This window comes from Tiliqua scincoides, chromosome 1 (assembly GCF_035046505.1).
Source record: "Tiliqua scincoides isolate rTilSci1 chromosome 1, rTilSci1.hap2, whole genome shotgun sequence".
Lineage (NCBI taxonomy): Eukaryota > Metazoa > Chordata > Lepidosauria > Squamata > Scincidae > Tiliqua > Tiliqua scincoides.
Genome location: NC_089821.1, coordinates 1,361,034 through 1,384,416, shown reverse-complemented (window position 1 = coordinate 1,384,416; position 23,383 = coordinate 1,361,034). Strand labels below are relative to the sequence as shown.

Genomic DNA, 23,383 nt, shown 5'->3' with positions numbered 1-23,383 from the left:
CTCGGCCTGCCCCTTGTGCTCGCCAAAACACACACCGCAGCCCTTCCTATCTACAGAAGCACCACAGCGCGGAGCTCACCGCGGGCTCCACCAACACTTCCACACGCTTATCTTGAGCTCCCACAATATTATTTAAATTTTAGAAGGGGGAACCCTGACGGGCCGGGGACCTTCTCGTTCTAGGACCCTGCACGAATCTCGCCCAAATGCCTCCGGACCTATGGGTGAGGCCTCGGGGAAATTGGACCCTCCAACCAGCGACGCTTCGTTGGCATTCCCTTAGGCGGTTGCGGTTTCTGCCCGGTGTTTTGCCAGTCTGTGGTCCTGGTCACTGAATGGGAGGCCGTTGCACCGGAATCCACTGGAATGAATGGCTCTGGATGGAAGCCGCGGAGAAAAGACGACTATGAGGGGAGATGCTAGATAGAGGGAGGTCGCTGTGAAACGATGTACTGGACTGTATGTACTCTAGGGACATGCAGTGGGTGGGAGGAGGTGAGGCAGAGCCTCCCCACCAGAGTCCTTCAAAAAGCGCAGCGCTGTGGGAGGCACGAAGGCACTCTCAATCCACGCGCAGCCGGAGGACTGAGACTGTATAGACTCCAGTACTGTTGCGTGTGGGTTGAGAGTGCTTGTGCACCTCCCACAGCGGAGGCGATTTTCGAAGGACTCTGGTGGGGAGGCTCTGCCTCACCTGCCTCCCCACGCACCCACCGTGTGGATAATGTCCTTCACGGTCACATAAGAGCCCAATCCGATGAATACCTTGCTCAGAAGTAAGTCCATTATAGTCAATGGGGCTCACTCCCAGGTAAGTGTGGATTGGATTGCAGCCTCAGGTATGTGTGATCCTAAAGGCTGACTCCGAAAATTGGCCCTCCCGTTTCAGGGCGCAGCTGATCCCCTCAAGAACAAAACGGGTTTCGCCCCTCCCCCTCTGACACGGAGGCTCTGGGGTTTTCCTCCAGGAAACGGCAGGATCCGGACCACCTGCCCCTGTGGCGTGGAGAGGCCGCTCCTCCTTCCCACGCACGGATTTCTGCCCAGCCCGCGGACCTGGAGCCCGGGTGGGATGCCGAGGACGGAGGGGGAGGGGAGCCCGCGGTGCAGGCGCCCCAGCGGGTCCCGGACGGGCGCGCCCCTCCAGGTGCTCTGCGGCGGCTGGCGAGGAAGAGGGAGGGCAGGGCCTCGCGGGGCGAGCTGCCCGTCAGCCTCGCCCGCCAATGAGCGGGCCCGTGGCGCTCCGCCCGCCCTCGGGGGCGTGCCCGGCGGGTGCGAGCCGCGACGCCCCCCCGCCCAGCCCACGTTGCCGAGAGATTGAAATGCGGACCTTAAGCTCCCTCCCGCGCCGCGCCTGCCACTTCCTCGGGGCCCCTCGCCTGACAGCCGTGCGCGCCGGGGCCGGGGGGCGGCGGGCCGGAGCGGAGCCAGCCTGCTCCGGGGAGCCTGAGGGCGGTCGCGGGACGCCCGCACGCGCGCCATGGGTGAGTGGAGTGTGGCCGGCCGGGCGCGGGCGGGCTGAGCCGGGCAGGCAGGCAGGCGCCTCCGCGGAGCCGGGCTGGTCCAGCCCTGCGGGGATCTGTCCTTCTGCGGGGATCGCGCCCGAGGGGGGAGCCGAGAGCCCCAGGCAGAGTCGGCCTCCCCCCCAGCAGAAAGAACCCCGGCTTCCCCTTCCCGGGTGTGCTCAGCTGCCTTGTGCTTGTCTTTTGGGGGGGGGGAGGCGAGGAGCGGGCGCCTGGGTGCGGGTCTGGCTGCCCCAGGGAGGAGCCCCCTGGCGACCTGAGCACCGGTGGCTGGGGAGACGCGGGCGCCTCGCCGGACTCGCGCCCCGCACCCCCGCCAAGGTCTGGGCGCTTCGAACCGACTTCCTGCCCAGCCAGGGTGTTCTCGGGATCGCGGCCTCCCCAGCGCCCGGACCGGAGTCCCTCGAGGAGCGAGCCTGGCACTGGGCGGGGGCACTGGACGCTCGCCAGCGCCGAGCTGCGCCTCTTCCGAAGAGCGCCGCGGGGGGGGGGGGGAAGGGACCGACTGGCCTGGGCGGCGGAGCTGCAGGGAGGGCTTCGCAGCCGGCGCTCGGCGTCAGCCCTGCTGGCTTCCAGGCGCAGAGAGCGGGGAGCCTGATTCCCGGTCGGTGAGCCGCGGGCGGCGGGCACTGAGTCCCAGCAAGGCGGGCTCGCTTTCCCGAAGGGCCGGCAGCTCCGTTCCCGCGCGCGCCTCGAGCGGAAGTCCGCGGAGCCGGCGAGCCAACCTGCCTGTGTCTGCTTGCAGAGCCGGCCTTCGGGGAGGTGAACCAGCTCGGCGGCGTCTTCGTCAACGGGCGCCCGCTGCCCAACGCCATCCGGCTGCGGATAGTGGAGCTAGCCCAGCTGGGCATCCGACCCTGCGACATCAGCCGGCAGCTGCGCGTCTCCCACGGCTGCGTCAGCAAGATCCTGGCGCGCTACAACGAGACGGGCTCCATCCTGCCCGGCGCCATCGGGGGCAGCAAGCCGCGGGTCACCACGCCGACGGTGGTGAAGCACATCCGGACTTACAAACAGAGGGACCCCGGGATCTTCGCCTGGGAGATCCGCGACCGGCTGCTGGCGGACGGCGTGTGCGACAAGTACAACGTGCCCTCCGTCAGCTCCATCAGCCGGATCCTGCGCAACAAGATCGGGAACCTCTCGCAGCAGAGCCACTACGAGTCCTACAAGCAGCACCAGGCGGCCCCGCAGCCCGCCCTGCCCTACAACCACATCTACTCCTACCCCAGCCCCATCGCGGCCGCAGGAGCCAAGGTGCCCACCCCGCCGGGGGTGCCCACCATCCACGGCGCCGTCCACATGCCTCGGACGTGGCCCTCCTCCCACTCCGTCACCGACATCCTGGGAATCAGGTCCATCACAGACCAAGGTAAGGGCCCTGCAGAGCGAACCCAACCCAACCCAACCCGGAAAGGTCTCCCCCCCCCCCAGATCACCCAGAACGTTGCCCAGCCTACCCAGGGAAGAGTCCCACTCCCCCCCGCTGAAATGAGAAGCCTCCCCTGGCTCCCCTGAGAACTCTGCCCTGGGCTGTGGCATTGCCTGTTAAATGGAACCTACTATGAATTTTTGCAAACGCTGACAAGAGCCGTGGTTAATCTAAAGACATGGGCATTGGCGGTAGGCTCTGCCGTGGGATTTACTCCCAAGTAAATCTCAGCCCACATCTTCCCTTTCGTTTCTTTTACCTTTTGACTGCTGTGTTCTGTGGTTACAGCCCCTGTGTGGCCAAGAACCAAAGAATAAATATATTGAAGCTTGTTCTTGGCAAAGAAAAATGAGGTGCAGACTTACAGAAATATGTGGTTCATAATTAATCTGTTGTCTTGAATGGTGTGTGTGTGTGTGTGTGTGTGTGTGTGTGTGTGTGTGTGAGAGAGAGAGAGAGAGAGAGAGAGAGAGAGAGAGAGAGAGAGAGAGAGAGAGAGAGAATACTTTACTTTGCCTGAGATATGATGCTGATAAAAAGCAGAAACACTGGAAAGGCTTCTGTTTACCACTGTTATAAAAAATATGCATAGCATATTTTAAATTACTTCCAAACTATTTTGGTAACACTTTATTTAGATAAAGAGAACAAATCATATGCAATGTCAATTTGGACAATGTTGGCCTCCTCCAACCCTCTTCCCATCAACGTGCTTGATTTTAGTGCTCATCACACACAGCCCTCCTTTCTGTCTCTCCTTTATTGAACTCCCACCCAAGGGGGAAAAAACTTTAATAAAGTGCCTGCAGTCAAAAGGGGAGCAAACTCTGTGTGCCACATTGCGTTGTTTGCTGGGACTTCCTCCCTGGTTAGTTTGCATAATTTTCAAATTCTCTCAGGTTGAAATGTAAATGGAACCCAATGGGCTGCAATACTAAATACGTTTACTTAGGAGGAGGTTCCATGGGTAGTGGTAGGCCTGGCTTCTAAATAAGCATGCTCAAGGTGGCACCAACTCCAGTCCTTGGTTTCTCAATGATTCTGCAAGTATTTCTTCTTTATAGCGTGATTTGGTAACACTTTATAAACTTATTTCAAAAACATTCTTATATGTTAGATAGACGAATCGTATACTTCACTTCTAGCTGTCCTCCTCTGTGAATATCCCTGGAGGTAATACTTGTACAAGTACCTCCCGCACAGTACAGGATGCCTAAAAAATGACAGAGCGCTGCGGCCTTTAACTTGCGTTGTGATTGTGACACAGTCTTTGGTAGACGGGCCCCCTACTTCACACTCCTGAAGTGTTACCCTTGGTTGCCGTTTGTACCGTGGAGAGTATATATTTGCTACCACGTGTGAATGTTGTATTTTAAATACGGAACGTTGTACCAAATGCTGGGGTGTTTTTCTATGTAAGCCCAGTAATCCATACCTCTTCGTAAGTAAAAAAAAGAGCCACGGAGTGTATTTGCTTTCCCTGCCCGGCCTTTTGTGCTGCTGTTTGCCTTCCAGGCCGGTTCCTCCTCGAAATTGCAGGCAATTCACCTCCAGTTCTCGCAATCAGGCCAAATTTGCTCAGACAGGAAGTTCAAATGTCACCTAATTGCTTTCGTTCTTCTGCTTCGCGTTGTTTTCCTCCAAAGCGGTGGTCCCCAGAACTGAAACTCCTGAGGTTGAACTAGTATTTCGCCCCTTCCGAGGGAGGGAGGCAGGCAGGCAGGCAGGGACGCTGCTCCGCTCGCTCGCTCGCTCCAGAACGCCAAGCATTGCCCTGAAAACCGAACCAGAAATATCTAATTTTCCTGCCTGCTGCTGCCCCACCATCCCCAACCTCAGCAGGCCCACGGATTTCAACGAGGCGCCCCCCATCAGTGCTTCTCTCTCCCTCGTCCCCCCACCAAATTTCGGACTTCCACTTTGGCCCAGAACTCTTGTCTTCCTGGAGCTGCGGAGGTGGCTGCACTAAAGCTACCACCGCCGGCAGCTGACTGTGGAATGCTCTGATGAGAGAACCGGCTTCGGGTTTTTAAACGTGTGTTGTGCGACAGAGATAATAATAATAATAATAATAATAATAATAATAATAATAATTTGCCAACAGTCTGCAGTCTGAGGCAAAGAGGCAAAGAAGGAAGGCCCACAGCCAGGGAGACAGACCAGGGACAGACTGCACTTGCTCCCGGTGTGGAAGGGATTGTCACTCCCGGATTGGCCTTTCCAGCCACACTAGACGCTGTGCCAGAACCACCTTTCAGAGCGCGACACCAGAGTCTTCCGAGACTGAAGGTTGCCAATACTACTACTACTAATAATAATAGCAAAGACGTCCTTGTCATACGGGGTTTTCCCTCCCCTCCCCCCCATGCTATGGGGAAATAAGTGCCACCAAGCGAGCCAGTCTTGGAGCAGCATCGCCCAGGTTTGCTCGGAGGGGCACTTCGCGATCTGCCCTTGTGGGGAGGGGCGAGGGCCGGAAGAGAGAGGGGGCCTTATTGTCAGCCCCGCGCTGCCGGAGACAGAAGGCGGCCCTCCGTCCCGCTCCCCTCCTCCCAGCTCGGCTGCCAAGCGGCATCTGGGGGCCGTTTGCCCCTGATTTATCGGGCAGGCTGACCTCGCTGACACGGAGAGGAAGCCCCTGTTCATGGGAAAGTGAGAGCTCGGCAGAGCAGAGCAGGGCGCTCACGGGGGGCGGCTCGGCGTGCGCCTGGTGGGCAGCAGCTCTGGGACGCCCGGAGGACTCCGGCTGGAAGGACTCCTTGGCGGATCTCTGCGGGGCCGGGCCCCTGCCGAGGGCAGCGGGATTTTCGTGGCCCTTAACTCGTCCCCAAATCTCCTGTCTCTCGCCTGCGAGTTTCCAAAACCAGATCCCCGCTTCTTAGATCGCTTGAAAGGCACTGACAATAACGCTCGAAACCCAAATATTTCGGCTTAACGGGTTTCCGGTTCCTTCTGAAGGAGGGTGAAGACCCTCAGCTCCCGGCTCGGAAGTCAGTTCTAGGTGAAATCCATGAGGTTTGCCCCCCCCCCCGGGCGATGCGTAGGGTCGAGGCATCATCCTAGTGCATTTACTTCGAAGGAGAGTGCGAGTAAATTCCATGTACACAGTGAGGTCACACTCCATTCCAGGGGCTTACTCCCAGGAAAGTGTGCATAGGATTGCAGCAGCCTTCATCTGGTTAGGGTATGGATGTCCCATCCATTCCAACACATTCCAAGGCGCTTCACTTCTGAATGAGAGTTGCATTTGGGAAGAACCTTTGACTCTCGGAGGCTTCATTTACAGGATATTGTGTTCAGGATGGAGGGAGACAGAGAGATGGTGACGATCCAGGGTGCTTTTGGGCATCTGCTGCAAACGGATTCGCTTTCAGAAAGCTGCCTCTCTGAACAGTTCAAAACCAAAACCGGGCGATGGGGGCCAGCGTGACTGCGGCTGGCTCGCCGGCCTCCAACCGCCTCGGAAATAATTCCGCCCCAGATCGTTCTCACCACGCACCAGCTGTCAGCGAGAGAGGAGGACTGCGGGATTTCAGCCACTCCGGAGTGGTTCTGCACCGGGCTAGGCCTGGTGTTCCTTCCCCCCTTCCCCCCCTATGGAATAACTTGGAGGGAGGGCGGAGAAGGTCAACTCTTCCCCTACACATTTGTCCCAAAAGCATCTGCTTAAAAGCAAGTGGTCGTCAATAGAATGGGACTTCAGTTGGAATACTCTCGAGTCAGTGAATGGAGGCGTGAAAGCATACTCACCAGGGTTAAATCGCCGTGTTTACTCACTCCTGCGCCGCGACTTATTCCAAGGTCTCCATTTATACGAATTAGATTAGATTACTGATTATCGTTTCATCTTCGTTCTGGGAAGTGAAGAGGCAGCGCCAGTCCGCCCCGTTGGACGCGGTGGCCTTCGAAGTTGGGGGAGTGGAAGTCTATCTGATAACCACCACCACCTATCGACATGCAGTACAGTTAGGGAGAATATTGTGGGGCATTGTCTTCTGTGGAAATAGGAGGGGCAGCCAGATATGAGTTTGCAGAATTTAACTTAATTGCCTTTGAATCAATTAGCGTCTGCACGGACCATGGAGACTTTCTGCTCTGGTAGCGCTTTTGAGAAGGCTTTGATTGGGCAAAATATTATATTTATACGTAAGGAGGTGCACATCAAATATTTACACAGATTTGGTCCAATTTCCACCCAGGAGTGCTGAGAACTAAAAAATAAGGTGTTTGTTTTTGTTTTTAAAAAGTAAATAGTTATTTGGGTTTCCCGCCAAGAGCTAAAAATGAAGGTTTTGCTGAGCTGGGAATTTAAACCTGTGATGAATGTGTCCCCTACTAAGCTAAACACCTCTGTCTGAATGTTGGCTGGAGTCCGACTCGGCTGAACGCCTCACCGACCACAGGCTGCGATCCTGTCAGTGTTTGGGGGAGTCACTGCTCAGTCTTGACTACGTTCACTTGGCAGGGCCCGCTGGGAGTCACGCAGCCAGATCCTGGGCATGTTTATCCAGAAATAAGCGCGCTTAGACCACCCTTTGCAGCAGCGGGACTTACAATAGGCGCAGAAAGCTTTACAACATCTCCGCACCTTCCTGGGTGCCATTGAAGTCCGAGGATTGCACTGCTTGGCTGGGTGCGTGCATGTTCTGGACTGGCAGCCAGATTTCAGTCTGGCTTGATCTGCATGTGCGTGTGTGAGATCACAGAGTCAGGATTTGCAAGCCATCCTAGCTAAATGATCCTGAGTCTTCTTTAAGAACGTAACTATCTTACTAAGAGACCAATCCTATGCACGTCTACTCAGGTCAGGCACACTAGAATCAATGGGGTTTACTCCTAGGAAAGTGTGGACAGGATTGCAGCCTAAGTCAGAACAAGGTCCACTTAGGCTGAGATCCTAGGCACACTTACTTGGGAGTAAGTCCTATTGAAATGCTTACTTCGGAGTAGACATTCATAGGCTTGTGCTGTTAGACTGGCATTCTTTGCGAGAATTCCAGCAACTAGTCAGCACTGGAGGTGTGTGTACCAATGGACCACCGTCTACGTCTCCCAGAGCCCATCCCCGTGATAGTCAGAGACAATTGTGTATTCCATCTTCGAGAAATTTCTTAGTGGCAAAACTATAGCTTGGCTCTATTGACCGGCCAGCGTGGTTGACTCCAGTTTCCTTGATCACGTAGGGTTGGTGGTTGCACTGAAGCCAACGGTGTCAAAGAGGTACAAATCTGGGGGGGGGGGGGGAATCCTGGGATTCCTTTCGCTTTTAAAAAAGGTTTTTGTTGGAAGGGGAGCAGAGAACCGACCCAGAATTTGACTGAACGACTTAAGGGTCTAGTCCTCGATTTCAATGGACTTCACCCCAATTCGAAATAAATTTCATTGGAAGCAAGTCCCAGATCTATTGCTATGGTCCTAACTGCATTTTCAATTCGATTTAAATCACCATCCGAAACAAGTTACATAGTTCTAGTGAAACCAGATTCATCCCTACGCTGACTTACTCCAGCGTAAGCCCCATGTTCTCAGATGAAACCTACATTGGCTCTCACTGAAGGGCTGTGATTCTATACACCCAGCTGCATCATGTGCACCCACCAGTGGGGTTTTACTCTAGAGTAAATACAAATACGTTTAGTGCCCAATCCTATCCAACTTTCCCGCATTGATGCATGTGCTGCGGCCTGGGGGAGGGGGAGTCATGGAGACTCTGTTCCCATCTCGGGACTGCTTTGGCACCGGAAAGTTGCATAGGATCGGGCCCTCAGACTGACTGCACTTGTGGATATGACCGCAATTCTGTCCTAATCAGCTGGACCGGAAACGCTGATCCAGACGATACTGAAGACCAAACCCTCCAAGCATGTTTGGTTAGTGTCAGCTGCAGAAGGGCTGCCTGCCCCCGAGAAAGGCACGGGGAAAGCCAGTCCCCCCGGCAGCCCGCAGGTCCCCTTTCGCACGTTTCCTTGGGAGCCGCTCAGCACCAAGGAGCGGGTGGGAGAGGGTGCCTTGGCCGAGTCACCCGGTTGGAGGGAGGCGGGAGGCCCCAGTCTTCCCTGCGCAGGCTTCGGGCCGAGGAGAGTTGCGAAGGGCGCCCCCAAGTGGGTTGCGTGAAGGCGCCTCTGGGGAGAGGCGGGCGCCACCCGCAGCCCCGGGCGCGTCCACACCGCGGGAGCGGCCGGGGGGTGTGTGGGACTGTCCTTGCCTGACGCCCTCTGCCTCTGTCTGCCCGCAGTGAGCGACGGTTCGCCCTACCACAGCCCCAAGGTGGAGGAGTGGAGCGGCCTGACCCGCGGCGGCTTCGCGGCCTCGGCCCAGCACGTGGCGGTGAACGGGCTCGACAAGGGCTCCCTGGAGCAGGAGGCCAAGTACAGCCAGGTAAGGGCGTCGGCGGGTCCTGGTGCTGGGGGGCCCGCAGGGGGTCGTGCCTGTCGGGGAGCGTTCCGGGGCTGCTGCGGATTCCGAGGCTCGAGGGCAACCCTGCGCCTGAGCAGAGGCGCCGCGCGGGCATCGCTGGACGGCTGGGCTGGGGCGCCAGCCCCCCCCCTTGGGTCAGGAGACCGGGCTCCGAGGGAGGCTCCCGGGGGGCAAAGCTTCTTTTCGGCCACTTCCGAAGGGGGATAAGCGGGGGGGGGGCGGCCACAGCCTTCGCGGCCCAGGCCCGGGACTGCCCCCCGCCGCTGGCCCCGGAGAAGTGAAGGCAGCCCGAGACTGCGCGGAGCGTTCTCGGTCTCGCCTGGGGGCGCCCTCGAGCGGAGGGTCCTGGGCACGCAGGCTCCCGCCCGCTCCCCCGCCAGCCGATCCAGCCCGAGCCCGGAGCTGCTGCCGCAGGCACCGCCTGCAGGAGGGTCAGGCCTGGCAGCAGCGCTCCTGCCCTCGGCGGGGTCCCGGCGGGGCGGCTCGGAAACTGCCCCAGCGGGGAGTGTCTGCGCCCCCTGCAGCCCTGGCCGGGCCCGAGCGCCCCACGCGGAGTTGCACAGACCCGCGAGGCCTGCTCCAAAGGACTGCTGCAGGTCTGTAAGTGTGTGTGTGTGTGGGGGGGTTCGGTGTCCCCCCCCCCCCGCCAGCAGCAGAGCCCAGGGCGGAGTGGGCAATTGCCCCGAAGCGCCCCCCCCCCCCCGTTTCCAAAGCGGAGAGCAGCCGAGCCCCGCAGTCCTCTGCCCTGACTTCTGGAGGCCACTTGCCAGGCGCCGGCGCTGGCCTGGGGCGGTTCTCCGGGCCAGGCCGAGGGGCGCGGACTTGCTGGGGGCAGCGCCACAGAACTGACTGCGGAGGAAGCCCCGATCCTGGGCACGCTTTCCAGGGAAGAGGCCCCACTGAACCGCCAGGGACGCTTCGGCTGAGGCCGCAGCAGCGCTCCGGGAAGGGGCATAAGAACGTAAGAACAGCCCCACTGGATCAGGCCATAGGCCCATCTCGTCCAGCTTCCTGCATCTCACAGCGGCCCACCAAATGCCCAAGGCGCACACCAGATGACAAGAGACCTCATCCTGGTGCCCTCCCTTGCATCTGACATAGCCCGTTTCTAAAATCAGGAGGTTGCGCATACACATCATGGCTTGTACCCCATAATGGATTTTTCCTCCAGAAACTTGTCCAATCCCCTTTTAAAGGCGTCCAGGCCAGATGCCGTCACCACATCCTGTGGCAAGGAGTTCCACAGACCGACCACACGCTGAGTAAAGAAATATTTTCTTTTGTCTGTCCTAACCTGCCCAACACTCAATTTTAGTGGATGTCCCCTGGTTCTGGTATTATGTGAGAGTGTAAAGAGCATCTCCCTATCCACTCTGTCCATCCCCTGCATAATTTTTTATGTCTCAATCAAGTCCCCCCTCAGGCGTCTCTTTTCTAGGCTGAAGAGGCCCAAACGCCTAGTCTTTCCTCAAAAGGAAGGTGCCCCAGCCCCGTAGTCATCTTAGTCGCTCTCTTTTGCACCTTTTCCACTTCCACTATGTCTTTTTTGAGATGTGGCGACCAGAACTGGACACAATACTCCAGGTGTGGCCTTACCATCGATTTGTACAACAGCATTATAATACTAGCCGTTTTGTTCTCAATACCTTTTCTAATGATCCCAAGCATAGAATTGGCCTTCCTCACTGCCACCGCACTTTGGGTAGACTTGTCCACCCCCCCCCCCCCCAAGATCTCTCTCCTGATCTGTCACAGACAGCTCAGAACCCATCAGCCTATATGTGAAGTTTTGTTTTTTTGCCCCAATGTGCATGACTTTACACTTACTGACATTGAAGCGCATCTGCCATCTTGCTGCCCATTCTGCCAGTCTGGAGAGATCCTTCTGGAGCTCCTCACAATCGCTTCTGGTCTTTACCACTCAGAAACGTTTGGTGTCATCTGCAAACTTAACCACCTCATTGCTCACCCCTGTCTCCAGGTCATTTATGAAGAGGTTGAAAAGCATTCTTCATTTCCTTAATAACTCTTGGGTGGATGCCATCAGGGCCCAGTGACTTATTGATCTTTAATTTATCAATGAGGTCTTAAACATCTTCTCTTTTAACCTCTGTCTGACTTAATTCCTTGGTCTGGAGGGGCCTTTGGGCAGTGGTATGTGCCGGAGATCTTCTGTCATGAAGACAGATGCAAAGAACTCATGTAATTTCTCTGTCATCTCTAAGTCTCCTTTTATCTCCCCTTTCCCTCCCTCACCATCCAGAGGGCCAACTGCTTCTCTGGCGGGTTTCCTGCTTCTAACCTATTTGAAGAAGCTTTTATTATTCCCCTTAATGTTGCTGGCCATGCGTTCCTCATAGTCTCTCTTGGCCTCCAGTATCACCTTCTTACATTTCTTTTGCCACAGTTTATGTTCCTTTTTATTCTCCTCATTAGGGCAAGACTTCCATTTACGGAAGGAAGCTTCCTTGCCCTTCACAGCCTCTCTAACTTGGCTGGTTAGCCATGCGGGCACCCTCCTGGATTTAGTGGAACCCTTCTTTCTTTGCGGTATACACCTCTGCTGGGCCTCTATTACTGTTGTTTTAAGCAGCCTCCATGCACTCTGGAGAGATTGGACTCTTTTTACCCTCCCTTTCAACCTCCTTCTAACCAGCCTCCTCACCTGAGGGAAGTCCGCCCGTCGGAAGTCAAGGGTTTTTGTGAGAGATTTGCCGGGTGTTCTTCCCCCGACGTGCTGGGGGTACGTGCAGGAGGACTCGGCCGTCCTACGAGCGAAGCCTCCTTGCTCAAGCCCAGGCGCGGAGGGGGCTGCGGCCCGGCGCTCTGCAGGCGGCGGCGGGGCGCGCAGACCGGCCAAGATCTCCTCCGAAGGCGCGGACTGGCTCCCGCCTCGCCCTCCGCGGGGCCCTTGCAGTCCGCCTGCCGGCTGGCCTGCAGCCCCTTCCGACGCCCTGGCGAGCCTGAGCTCTCCGCCTGGAATCGTCTGCTGCAGTGCGGGTGCTGGGGCCAGTCCGCCACGTGGGGAATGTGGCCGCGCTGGGCTGCCTTCCTGGCCGCGGAAATCTCCCCCGAACACGCCCCAAACTCCGTGGCTGGGAGGAGGCCGGAAGTGGCTTGCAAACTGGGACGTGCGGAGGTGAGGCGGGGAGGCGGGTGAGGCAGAGCCTCCCCACCGGAGGTGCCCAAGCGCTGCGCGTGGGTTGCGGGTGCTTGGGCGCCTCGCAAGGCGGGCGCTTCTCGAAGGACTCCGGTGGGGAGGCTCTGCCTCACTTGCCTCCCCGCCTCGCCAGCACCTCACGTCCCTGCCTGAAAACCCTTTCGCTGCACGCTGTTAACTTGCTTCAGAAGCTGCCCTTCGCCCCCTGCTCGGTAGCCCTTCGATAAGTGGCAGCGACCAGCAAGGCTAGCCACCCCCACCGGCCCAGGCCACCGTCTTCTGAGCCTTGTGATCCCAGTCGGCATGGGATTAGGCTAAATCCTTATTCTGACCTGGAAATGAAGACCCTGCACACACTGAAACGTGCCGGCACTTCGGGATAGGCACGCTGGGATTGCCCTGTTAATTGAGTAGTGTGTGCCCCCTTCGCTATGCGCTTGCTTTCCCTCTCCAGCCTTGGAACAGAATCCAAGGCTTCTGAAGAAACCACTCCTTCTGTGGTTGATCGAAAAAGGGGAGCAAGCAAAAGTGCATGATGTGTGGTGTGCTTCCGGGGTGTGCTACTCGTTCTTTGGGTTCTTGTCTACTCAGGCTTGGGGATGTCCTTAAACAGGAGGGGCTACAGCCCCCCCAGCTCATGATGCCCACAGTGTTCAGTGGGATTTATTCGCAGATCAATGAGCCTGAGACAGACACTTCCCTGTTCCCTTGAAATCAACGGGACTGCAAAATGCTTCAGCTTGGTTGGAAGGTGCCCTTTGAATGGAGGCTTGTGGAGACTGCCACATAAAGGCCACATTCACAGGTCATCCAAAGAAGCCCTAAAGTATCTTCAGGTCCAGAACAGAGCTTTGACTGTTTGTTTATTTATTTCTGTTCTGCCGCATGACCTAGTGGGTCTCTTGAGGCTTGTGATGCTGATTTCCCTAGGGAAAAATTCATTCTTTCCCTAACCCCTTTATCTGAAACCTTGTTCCTGTCCAACTCACTTGATTCCACTCAAGAAATTCTGTATGTAGCAAGCTCAGGCACTGTTTATATTCCCCTGCTGTCATGCTACTGAGTATCCTTTTGCATCCAAGTTATCTGCTTGTGAAAACCTCTTTCTTAGCTTGCTTGAGCAGTTTTTAAAAGAAGAATCATAATACTCCGCAGACATAGTTTCACGAAGGTCAAAATCTTCTACCTGTCGAGGAAAGCTGGTTTGATCATGGAATTGGACTTATTGCTCAAACCTTTGGTGACTATTTCATCATGTTACATGAGATAACCGGTGCAGCCCATCTTGCTATCCTTTGAGGAAGGAGAGATGAGCGATAATCATAAGTTTGTGATAGCAGATTGATGAACTGATATCTGTGACAGGTTGCGCTCTTAAGCCATGATTTTACCTATGTACCACACAGCTCTGGGTACAAACATGCATTTTGTACAATTGATGTGATGACCAGAGTTTGGAACATTATATTTTATTTACTGAAGTATTTAAATTTCCAAACAGTGATTTTTAAAAAATGTTTGCAGACAAATTGCTAAATGTGTGTCAAGAAGCTTTAAAACATTGATGCAGCAAGATATTTTTAAGTGTCTCAAAAATAAAATAGAATAATTTACCAATCCATACAATTCATCTACTAATTCAGGGCCCAATCCTATTCGACATCCCAGCGCCAATGCAGCTACAATGCAGCCCTGAAGTAAGGGTACAAACATGCCCTTACCTTGAGGAGGCCTCCATGACTATCCCCATCACCACTGGATGCAGAGCACACCCCATTTTCAGGGCTGAATCAGCACTGGAAATTTGGATCGGATTGGGCTCTCATTCATCTCAATTCAACACTCTATCCCTTATACTATATAGCCCTTGGGCCTGTTGCTGGTAAGCCAGTCACAGTGTTTTCAAAAGAAAGTAAGTGTGCTTGGGATTACAAACTTCGTTAATAGAGACTTACTAATAATCAGATCCCATTTTGAGGCAGGCACCGCAGTTAACCCTACACTCCCTACTTTTATGTCTAGCATACCTATATTTCTATAGGAACAACACGTGCTCTCCATTCCCAGGCATCGGGAATTAACCTCTACAAATTAGGCAGGAGTAGTATTTAAAATTTAAGCAATTGTCTTAACATTCTTGGCAATCCTTGTATTTACACCCCAATCCTATGCCAAACTACTCAGAAATCCCCTTGTGTTAAAGTCCAATCCTCAGCAGGTCTACTGAAAAGCAAGTCTTATTGTGTTCAGTGGGGTTTCCTCTCAAGAAAGTGTGCATAAGATTGTAGCTTTATTCCCCACTGTGTTTAGGAAAGTGTGTATAGGATTGCAGCCATTATCATTCAAACCCTGTAGGTTTCCAGATTTCCCACTCCAGAAATCTTTCCACTCTGATATCTGCCATGGAATTGCTACTCATTGGCTACAAAATCCCTTTCAGTGTTGCAGTTTCACTCTCACTTACACAGGCCCTCTCAGAATCTGAGAGCACATCCTACGACTTATCCAGTCCTGTCTTTGAGCACTTCCACTGCAGAGGAAGTAGGGGAATGGTGGGCTTGATCAGGCTGAACTCCAGAAAAGCTTGTCTGCTATCACTGATCTTACCAAACTACCTATAAACTCTACAGTTTACAGTTACAGGCTATAAACTCTACAGGAGGGATAGGCAGGGGTGTGTTGGAGGTGGGGTGGCCGTTTATGTTAAGGAAGGGATAGAATCCAGCAAAGTAGAGATTGAAGGTGGGTCCGACTCCACCATAGAATCTCTGTGGGTTAAATTACCAGGCTTGTGCAGCAATGTAATACTGGGGGCGTGCTATCGTCCTCCAGACCAGAAATCGGATGGGGACCTTGAAATGAGGAAACAGATCAGGGAGGTGACAAGGAGGGACAGGGTTGTAATCATGGGGGACTTCAATTACCCTCATATTGACTGGGTCAATTTGTGTTCTGGTCACGATAAGGAGACCGGATTTCTTGACGTGCTAAATGACTGTGGCTTAGATCAGCTAGTCACGGAGCCCACCAGAGGACAGGTGACTCTGGATTTAATATTGTGCAGTACGCAGGACCTGGTTAGAGATGTAAACGTTACTGAGCCATTTGGGAACAGTGATCATGCTGCAATCCGTTTTGACGTGCACGTTGGGGGAAGAATACCAGGCAAATCTCTAACAAAAACCCTTGACTTCCGACGGGCGGACTTCCCTCAGGTGAGGAGGCTGGTTAGAAGGAGGTTGAAAGGGAGGGTAAAAAGAGTCCAATCTCTCCAGAGTGCATGGAGGCTGCTTAAAACAACAGTAATAGAGGCCCAGCAGAGGTGTATACCGCAAAGAAAGAAGGGTTCCACTAAATCCAGGAGGGTGCCCGCATGGGTAACCAGCCAAGTTAGAGAGGCTGTGAAGGGCAAGGAAGCTTCCTTCCGTAAATGGAAGTCTTGCCCTAATGAGGAGAATAAAAAGGAACATAAACTGTGGCAAAAGAAATGTAAGAAGGTGATACTGGAGGCCAAGAGAGACTATGAGGAACGCATGGCCGGCAACATTAAGGGGAATAATAAAAGCTTCTTCAAATAGGTTAGAAGCAGGAAACCCGCCAGAGAAGCGGTTGGCCCTCTGGATGGTGAGGGAGGGAAAGGGGAGATAAAAGGAGACTTCGAGATGGCAGAGAAATTAAATGAGTTCTTTGCATCTGTCTTCACGGCAGAAGACCTCAGGCAGATACCGCTGCCCGAACGCCCCCTCCTGACCGAGGAGTTAAGTCAGATAGAGGTTAAAAGAGAAGATGTTTCAGACCTCATTGATAAATTAAAGATCAATAAGTCACCGGGCCCTGATGGCATCCACCCAAGAGTTATTAAGGAATTGAAGAATGAAGTTGCAGACCTCTTGACTAAGGTATGCAACTTGTCCCTCAAAACGGCCATGGTGCCAGAAGATTGGAGGATAGCAAATGTCACGCCTATTTTTAAAAAGGGAAAGAGGGGGGACCCGGGAAACTATAGGCCGGTCAGCCTAACATCCATACCGGGTAAGATGGTGGAATGCCTCATCAAAGATAGGATCTCAAAACACATAGACGAACAGACCTTGCTGAGGGAGAGTCAGCATGGCTTCTGTAAGGGTAAGTCTTGCCTCACAAACCTTATAGAATTCTTTGAAAAGGTCAACAGGCATGTGGATGTGGGAGAACCCATGGACATTATATATCTGGACTTTCAGAAGGCGTTTGACACGGTCCCTCACCAAAGGCTACTGAAAAAACTCCACAGTCAGGGAATTAGAGGACAGGTCCTCTCGTGGATTGAGAACTGGTTGGAGGCCAGGAAGCAGAGAGTGGGTGTCAATGGGCAATTTTCACAATGGAGAGAGGTGAAAAGCGGTGTGCCCCAAGGATCTGTCCTGGGACCGGTGCTTTTCAACCTCTTCATAAATGACCTGGAGACAGGGTTGAGCAGTGAAGTGGCTAAGTTTGCAGACGACACCAAACTTTTCTGAGTGGTAAAGACCAGAAGTGATTGTGAGGAGCTCCAGAAGGATCTCTCCAGATTGGCAGAATGGGCAGCAAAATGGCAGATGCGCTTCAATGTCAGTAAGTGTAAAGTCATGCAGATTGGGGCAAAAAATCAAAACTTTAGATATAGGCTGATGGGTTCTGAGCTGTCTGTGACAGATCAGGAGAGAGATCTTGGGGTGGTGGTGGACAGGTCGATGAAAGTGTTGACCCAATGTGCGGCGGCAGTGAAGAAGGCCAATTCTATGCTTGGGATCATTAGGAAGGGTATTGAGAACAAAACGGCTAGTATTATAATGCTGTTGTACAAATCGATGGTAAGGCCACACCTGGAGTATTGTGTCCAGTTCTGGTCGCCACATCTCAAAAAAGACATAGTGGAAATGGAAAAGGTGCAAAAGAGAGTGACTAAGATGATTACGGGGCTGGGGCACCTTCCTTATGAGGAAAGGCTACGGCGTTTAGGCCTCTTCAGCCTAGAAAAGAGACGCCTGAGGGGGTACATGATTGAGACATACAAAATTATGCAGGGGATGGACAGAGTGGATAGGGAGATGCTCTTTACACTCTCACATAACACCAGAACCAGGGGACATCCACTAAAATTGAGTGTTGGTCAGTTTAAGACAGACAAAAGAAAATATTTCTTTACTAAGCGTGTGGTCGGTCTGTGGAACTCCTTGCCACAGGATGTGGTGCTGGCGTCTAGCCTAGATGCCTTTAAAAGGGGATTGGACAAGTTTTTGGAGGAAAAATCCATTATGGGGTACAAGCCATGATGTGTATGCGCAACCTCCTGATTTTAGAAATGGGTTATGTCAGAATGCCAGATGCAGGGGAGGGCACCAGGATGAGGTCTCTTGTTATCTGGTGTGCTCCCTGGGGCATTTGGTGGGCCGCTGTGAGATACAGGAAGCTGGACTAGATGGGCCTGTGGCCTGATCCAGTGGGGCTGTTCTTATGTTCTTATGTACCTCCCCCCCCCCCCGTTTCTGAGGAATTCCAGTTTTGCGAACCATTGGCCCAGCCCATTTGTTAACGAAACAGAAATCTTTCTGCATGAAGTGGGTGCTCTCCTCACATTGATCTTGTTCACTTGGTGCAAAATGCGGGGAATGTTTTCACAGTTTAGAACATCTAGAGCAGCCATTTCAACCACTGTGCCATGGCATATTGGTGTGTTATGAGTGGTCCACAGGTGTGCCACAGGAATTTGGGGGAAGGTCATTTATTAGTAGGGTTAATGGAGGATGTGAGCCCCCCACTGGCAGCATGGTGTGCCTTGTCAATTGTCAAATACCTGATGTGTGCCTTGACAATTTTATTGCCTTTTCAGTGTGCTGTGAGATGAAAAAGGTTGAAAATTGCTAATCTAGAGGCAAAATAAATATTTTGTTAAACATAGTTAAAAGGGGGAGTTTTCCTCAGGGCTTATTTTATTTGCAGCATAAGCAGAATTATTACAGTGCAGTATACTACAGATTTCATTCTGACTGCTCAGTTCTCGTGTAGTTTGTGGGGGAGGGGAGGGGTTTTGGCCCAAAACTTTTATTAGTGATGCAGAGGTAGGCACAGAATCTGACCTTGAATTCCAGCCTGATATTGAATTATGACCATCAACCGTCTTCAGCCTTGTTTTATTCCTATTGGTGGAAATTCACACATGCGTAACTGGGCTTATGGAAAAAACCCCTGGTGATGCCAGGGGGAGGACTATGCGGCACCAATTCTTTCTTTTGATTTAACACTAAACTGGAAGCTCTGTAAGTGATGGAAAGAGTATTTTGAAGAAGGGCCCTCATCTCTTAACCCCTGCTAACTGGGTAAGAGGCACACTTTCAAGTGGGTGCTCCTCTTTATAGCAGGGGGAGAGTAATTGGCCCACCTCACCCCAGCAGTGTCTTTTCTAGTGACTGTCTGCTGGTGTTCTTTTGCATCTTTTTAGATTGTGAGCCCTTTTGGGAGAGGGAGCCACTAGTTGTTTGATTTTTCTCTGTAAACCGCTTTGTGAACTTTTAGTTGAAAAGCGGTATATAAATACTGTTAGTAATCTCTCTTTCCATTGAGTATGGAAACTGGGCAGTGGAAATGGCACAGTTTGTGTTGATACTATACTGAGCTACTTGGGGTTGTGAGGGATCCGTGCATGCCGGTCCTTCCAGAAACAAATACCTTAAAGGGATTTGGGTTGCACTAACTACTGTTGCTGTAGTACGTAGTGAAGGACATTAACTGTGAGCCGAGACATATTTCATTCCAGTAGAGGTCCAACCGTGTTTGATGATCTTAGGCAAGCTACTGTGCCTCAGTCCTATCTAACCTCAAAACTATAATATGGGGATAGTAACACTGGCCTATCTTACAAACATGACTGTAGGATAAGTATTTGAAATACTCATGGAAAGATACTATTGAATGCTGAGTGTTATTACAATTAGCAGTTAGCCTGACTGGCTGAATATGGGCCTCCCCCGTCCTCCAGCCCCACCATGTTAGTGTCCTAAATGTTCTGAGGGAGGGATCCATATGCAATCTGCTTAATGAAATCTGCCTTCAGGTATATATCAGTCCCTGGTAAATGTGAATTTATGGTATGAATTATAGTACAGTATAGTCTGAATTTATTTTCCTAAATGGTGAATTTAGGAGTGTGCCATTTTACAGTCAAGTCCTGTTCTTTGGCTGAGGCCCTCTGTTGGCCTGAGTGAGCCAATGGAAAGTACCACCCACACCCCAACAGACAAATATAGAAGGGTTAATGAGTGATCTCTCAAAGACGACTTGTTCATCATGTTGGGATTATTACACACAAATAATTTTTAAAATAAAATTATAATTCTGCTGTTCTACCAAGAATATTATTGCCTATTTTCAGGAACAACTTCACAGTGTTGCACCATAGAGCAATATCTATTTCCACATGAAATGCATGAGAGACTGGGGGCCCAGTCCTGTCCAATTTTCCAGTGCAGTTGCAGCCATGCCAGTGGGGAGTGTGCTGCATCCTATAGTGGGGGGGGGGGGAAATCACAGTGGCCTCCTCAAGGTAAGGGAATGTTTGTTCCCTTACCTTGGGGCTGCATTGCGGCTGCACTAGCACTGGGAAGTTGGATAGGATTGGGCTCTGGGTCCAGTATTGGATTCATTTTCATTTTCATTTTCATTTTCATTATTATTATTATTATTATTATTATTATTATTATTATTATTATTATTACTACAAGATTTTCGCATAGTCAGGTAGACGTTGTTGACTGGTTTGCTTTATCCAGACATTGAGTCCTCCCCCAGGACCTGGGATGCCTGCTTTTAGTCCTACTCTGCTGTTATAAATATCGTCGCAAGATGTAAGCTCTTCCCAGGAAAGCTGCTTTTTGTAGTTGGTGGATGGCATTTTCTGGGGCCCCGATGCTGTTCCAGTGCTCTTCCAGATGTTTTGGAATAGCACCGAGGGCACCAATCACCACTGGGATCACTTTGGTCTTCTGCACAGCCTTTCAATTTCTACTTGTAAATCTTTGTATTTTGTTATTTTTTCCAGCTCTTTTTCTTCCACTCTGCTATCCACTGGGATTGCTGTATTGATGAACTTGACTTGTTTTGCTTTCATCTCGACTACAGTTATATCTGGTGTATTGTGTGATAGGTATTTGTCAGTCTGTAGTCGGAAATCCCATAATATTTTGGTATCTTCATTTTCAGTGACTTTTTCCATTGTGTGGTCCCACCAGTTTCTGGCTGCAGGTAGCTTGTATTTCTTACAGATGTTCCACTGTATCACTGTTGCTACCTTGTCGTGCCTTTGCTTGTAGTCTGTTTGTGTGATCTTTTCACAGCAGCTAATTAGGTGGTCCACTGTTTCAACAGCTTCTTTGCACAGACGTTACTTGCTGTCATTTTTTTTCCTACTTCTGCTTTTATTGCATTTGTTCTTGTGCAGCCATTATTAGACCCTCTGTTTTTTTCTTCAAGTTGCCTTTTTTGAGCCACTACCAGGCCCTGATATTATTTGAGCCCTGGTATTTTTGAGCCACTACCAGGTCCAAACAAAAATGTTTGTTTTCCCAGTAATGTCTCACAAATATTGTCATTATTATTATTATTATTATTAACAACAGTATTTATATACTGCTCTTCAGCAAAAAGTTCACAAAGTGGTTTACAGAGAAAATCCAATAGCTAATGGCTCCCTATCTTAAAAGGGCTCACAATCTAAAAAGATTCAAAAGAACCCCAGCAGATAGCCACTAGAACAGACAGTGCTGGAATTCATGAAGTTATCTTACTGTTATCATCAGCAGTAATATAATTCTGGTAGAAACATTCAGAAAAACAAACTGCTTGTTGAACACTATGTAGAGTGCCGATTCCTCCAATTCCAAGTAACGTTTCTGAGGGACTACAAGCCCAGGTCCATTTATGGAGTAGATGAATCTGCTAAAACTATTGCTGGTTATTTAGTGAAAGCCAATACTGTACAAACTGGCAGGCCTAAGAACTAAGGGTGTTCTTGCCCTTCCTGTCCCATTACTGTGATAGAGAGTGAAAGAAGAAAGGTGGCCTTTCCATATGTCATTATTTATTAAATAATTTGATATATTGGGTTTCAAAAAATAATCTCATGTTTTATTAGCTCAGGGAGAAAAAAAACACTTAATTGTTATTTTGGCAGTGTGCAAATGCACATTAATTAATGAATTAACTGATAGGTCAGTTCAAAGGCAGACAACTAATGAAGTAAAATTTTTCTAATCAGTTGTCAGTCCTCAGTTGTTACTCTCTGTGGAAATAGAAGGGAATTGCTCTGTGTTTACATGTCCCAACAGAAAAATATGGAGTTGGTACTGCTCCCTGTGCACCAGTGATATTTGGTTGCATATCTGGGCTTTGTACATGTGTACCCAGGATGGATGGATTGTTTATTTATTTAATTAGTTTATATCCTGCCCTTTCAATGAACAGATAATGTGATATAGAGAAGTTATAGGCATTTTTCCTGCTGCTCAATAGAGAAATATGTGTTTTGCCTGTGGGTTAAGGGCTGGATGCCGTTTTCCTAATCTCCAGAGTTTCCTGAATGAAACTTGATTACTCAAATTCTGTGCAGGAAGTGGTGGTTTTGTAATTGCATCCATGGAACCCAGGCGGACCTGAAGTTAGTGGGACAGATTCACCCCTTGACTACTCTTCAGTTTACACCAGTTTGGCACAGGTCAATGACATTGTCAGCAGGGTAAAAACACAGGGAAGAATTACCCAGCCGTTCGTGGGGAGGTTCGTGCGAAGGATTTTTGTCTGTGCAATTTTAGATGCATAGTGTGTTTCTTATTTGTCAGTGGTGTTCAAACATTGGTCATAACACAATGTTTGAAACAAATAAATAGAAAAATTTATGATATACATAGTATAACATGACTCAGACTTGTGGCTTATAGTTTAAAGTTTTTGCGCTTGGTTATTTGTGCTGCTTTCAGTGATTCATTCACAAATGAACTTATTAAAAAAACCTTCAGCATTTGTAGAGGGGGGGAAGAGAGAGAGAGAGAGAGAAAGAGAGAGAGAGAGAGTGCAGTTCTTTCAATGGACAGACCTCATGACTTTCCCATTGTCCTTGGACAGGCTGTGTTACACAACAGCCTACTGCCCTGTAGTTGGACACTCCAACAGTAACCAGCAAGCTGTCCTTGACTGCAGTTAATTAGGGCACAAAGAAAATAGTCCTCCATTGTTTGACTCAATTTTAGGCATGTTGTCTCTGCATTGAAGGCTGAACATGAAGGCTGCATTTCACTAGCATGGCCAATTGGTCTAGCATTGGCTATCTTCTGTGTAGGAACATTCTCTTCCACATAAGAATATACAGCAACAGATTACTTCCCCATCCTGACAGTTCTGCCATTGATCCCACACCCCAAGAAGCTTCTCTCTCATCCCAGGAGATGGTTATGGAGCTATTTAGCATATTTATTTCGTTACAAGTTCAGACATTGGATTCCTGATCTGCATGCCCACAGGAAATGAGGCCACCGTTTTTTTGGAGGACCTTGAACAGCTGTTTAACATGTTCCCCACTCCCAACTGGTTATTTCCACAGGTGGGGGTTATTTCCCCACTCCCAACTGCACCTCCATACTAGGCATGCTTCTTCTTTTGAATGACTGCCTGTTCCTCAACTGCTAAAGGTATAGAAATTGCCTGGGAACAGTCAGAAATCCCAGCAGGCAGGAAAAGCAACATGGAGGAAGTGGCTCTTGGACAACCACAGTGGCCCCTTTCTGTGACCTCCTTTCTACCCCTGTTTTCTAGGCTGGTTATGTGCAGTCTCCTCTACACCCT

At 51.2% G+C, this 23,383-nt stretch overlaps 1 protein-coding gene across 1 annotated transcript in view; it reads left to right on the top strand.

The window, feature by feature from the left end:
- The first annotated feature begins 1,322 nt into the window (after window positions 1–1,322).
- Window positions 1,323–23,383, top strand: part of PAX9 (paired box 9) — a 41,900-nt gene continuing 19,839 nt past the window's right edge. The window contains exons 1-3 of the mRNA XM_066611942.1: window positions 1,323–2,127; window positions 2,269–2,895; window positions 9,191–9,333. Of these exons, the coding sequence (XP_066468039.1) occupies window positions 1,323–2,127; window positions 2,269–2,895; window positions 9,191–9,333 (1,575 nt within the window). The remainder of the gene's footprint in view (window positions 2,128–2,268; window positions 2,896–9,190; window positions 9,334–23,383) is intronic.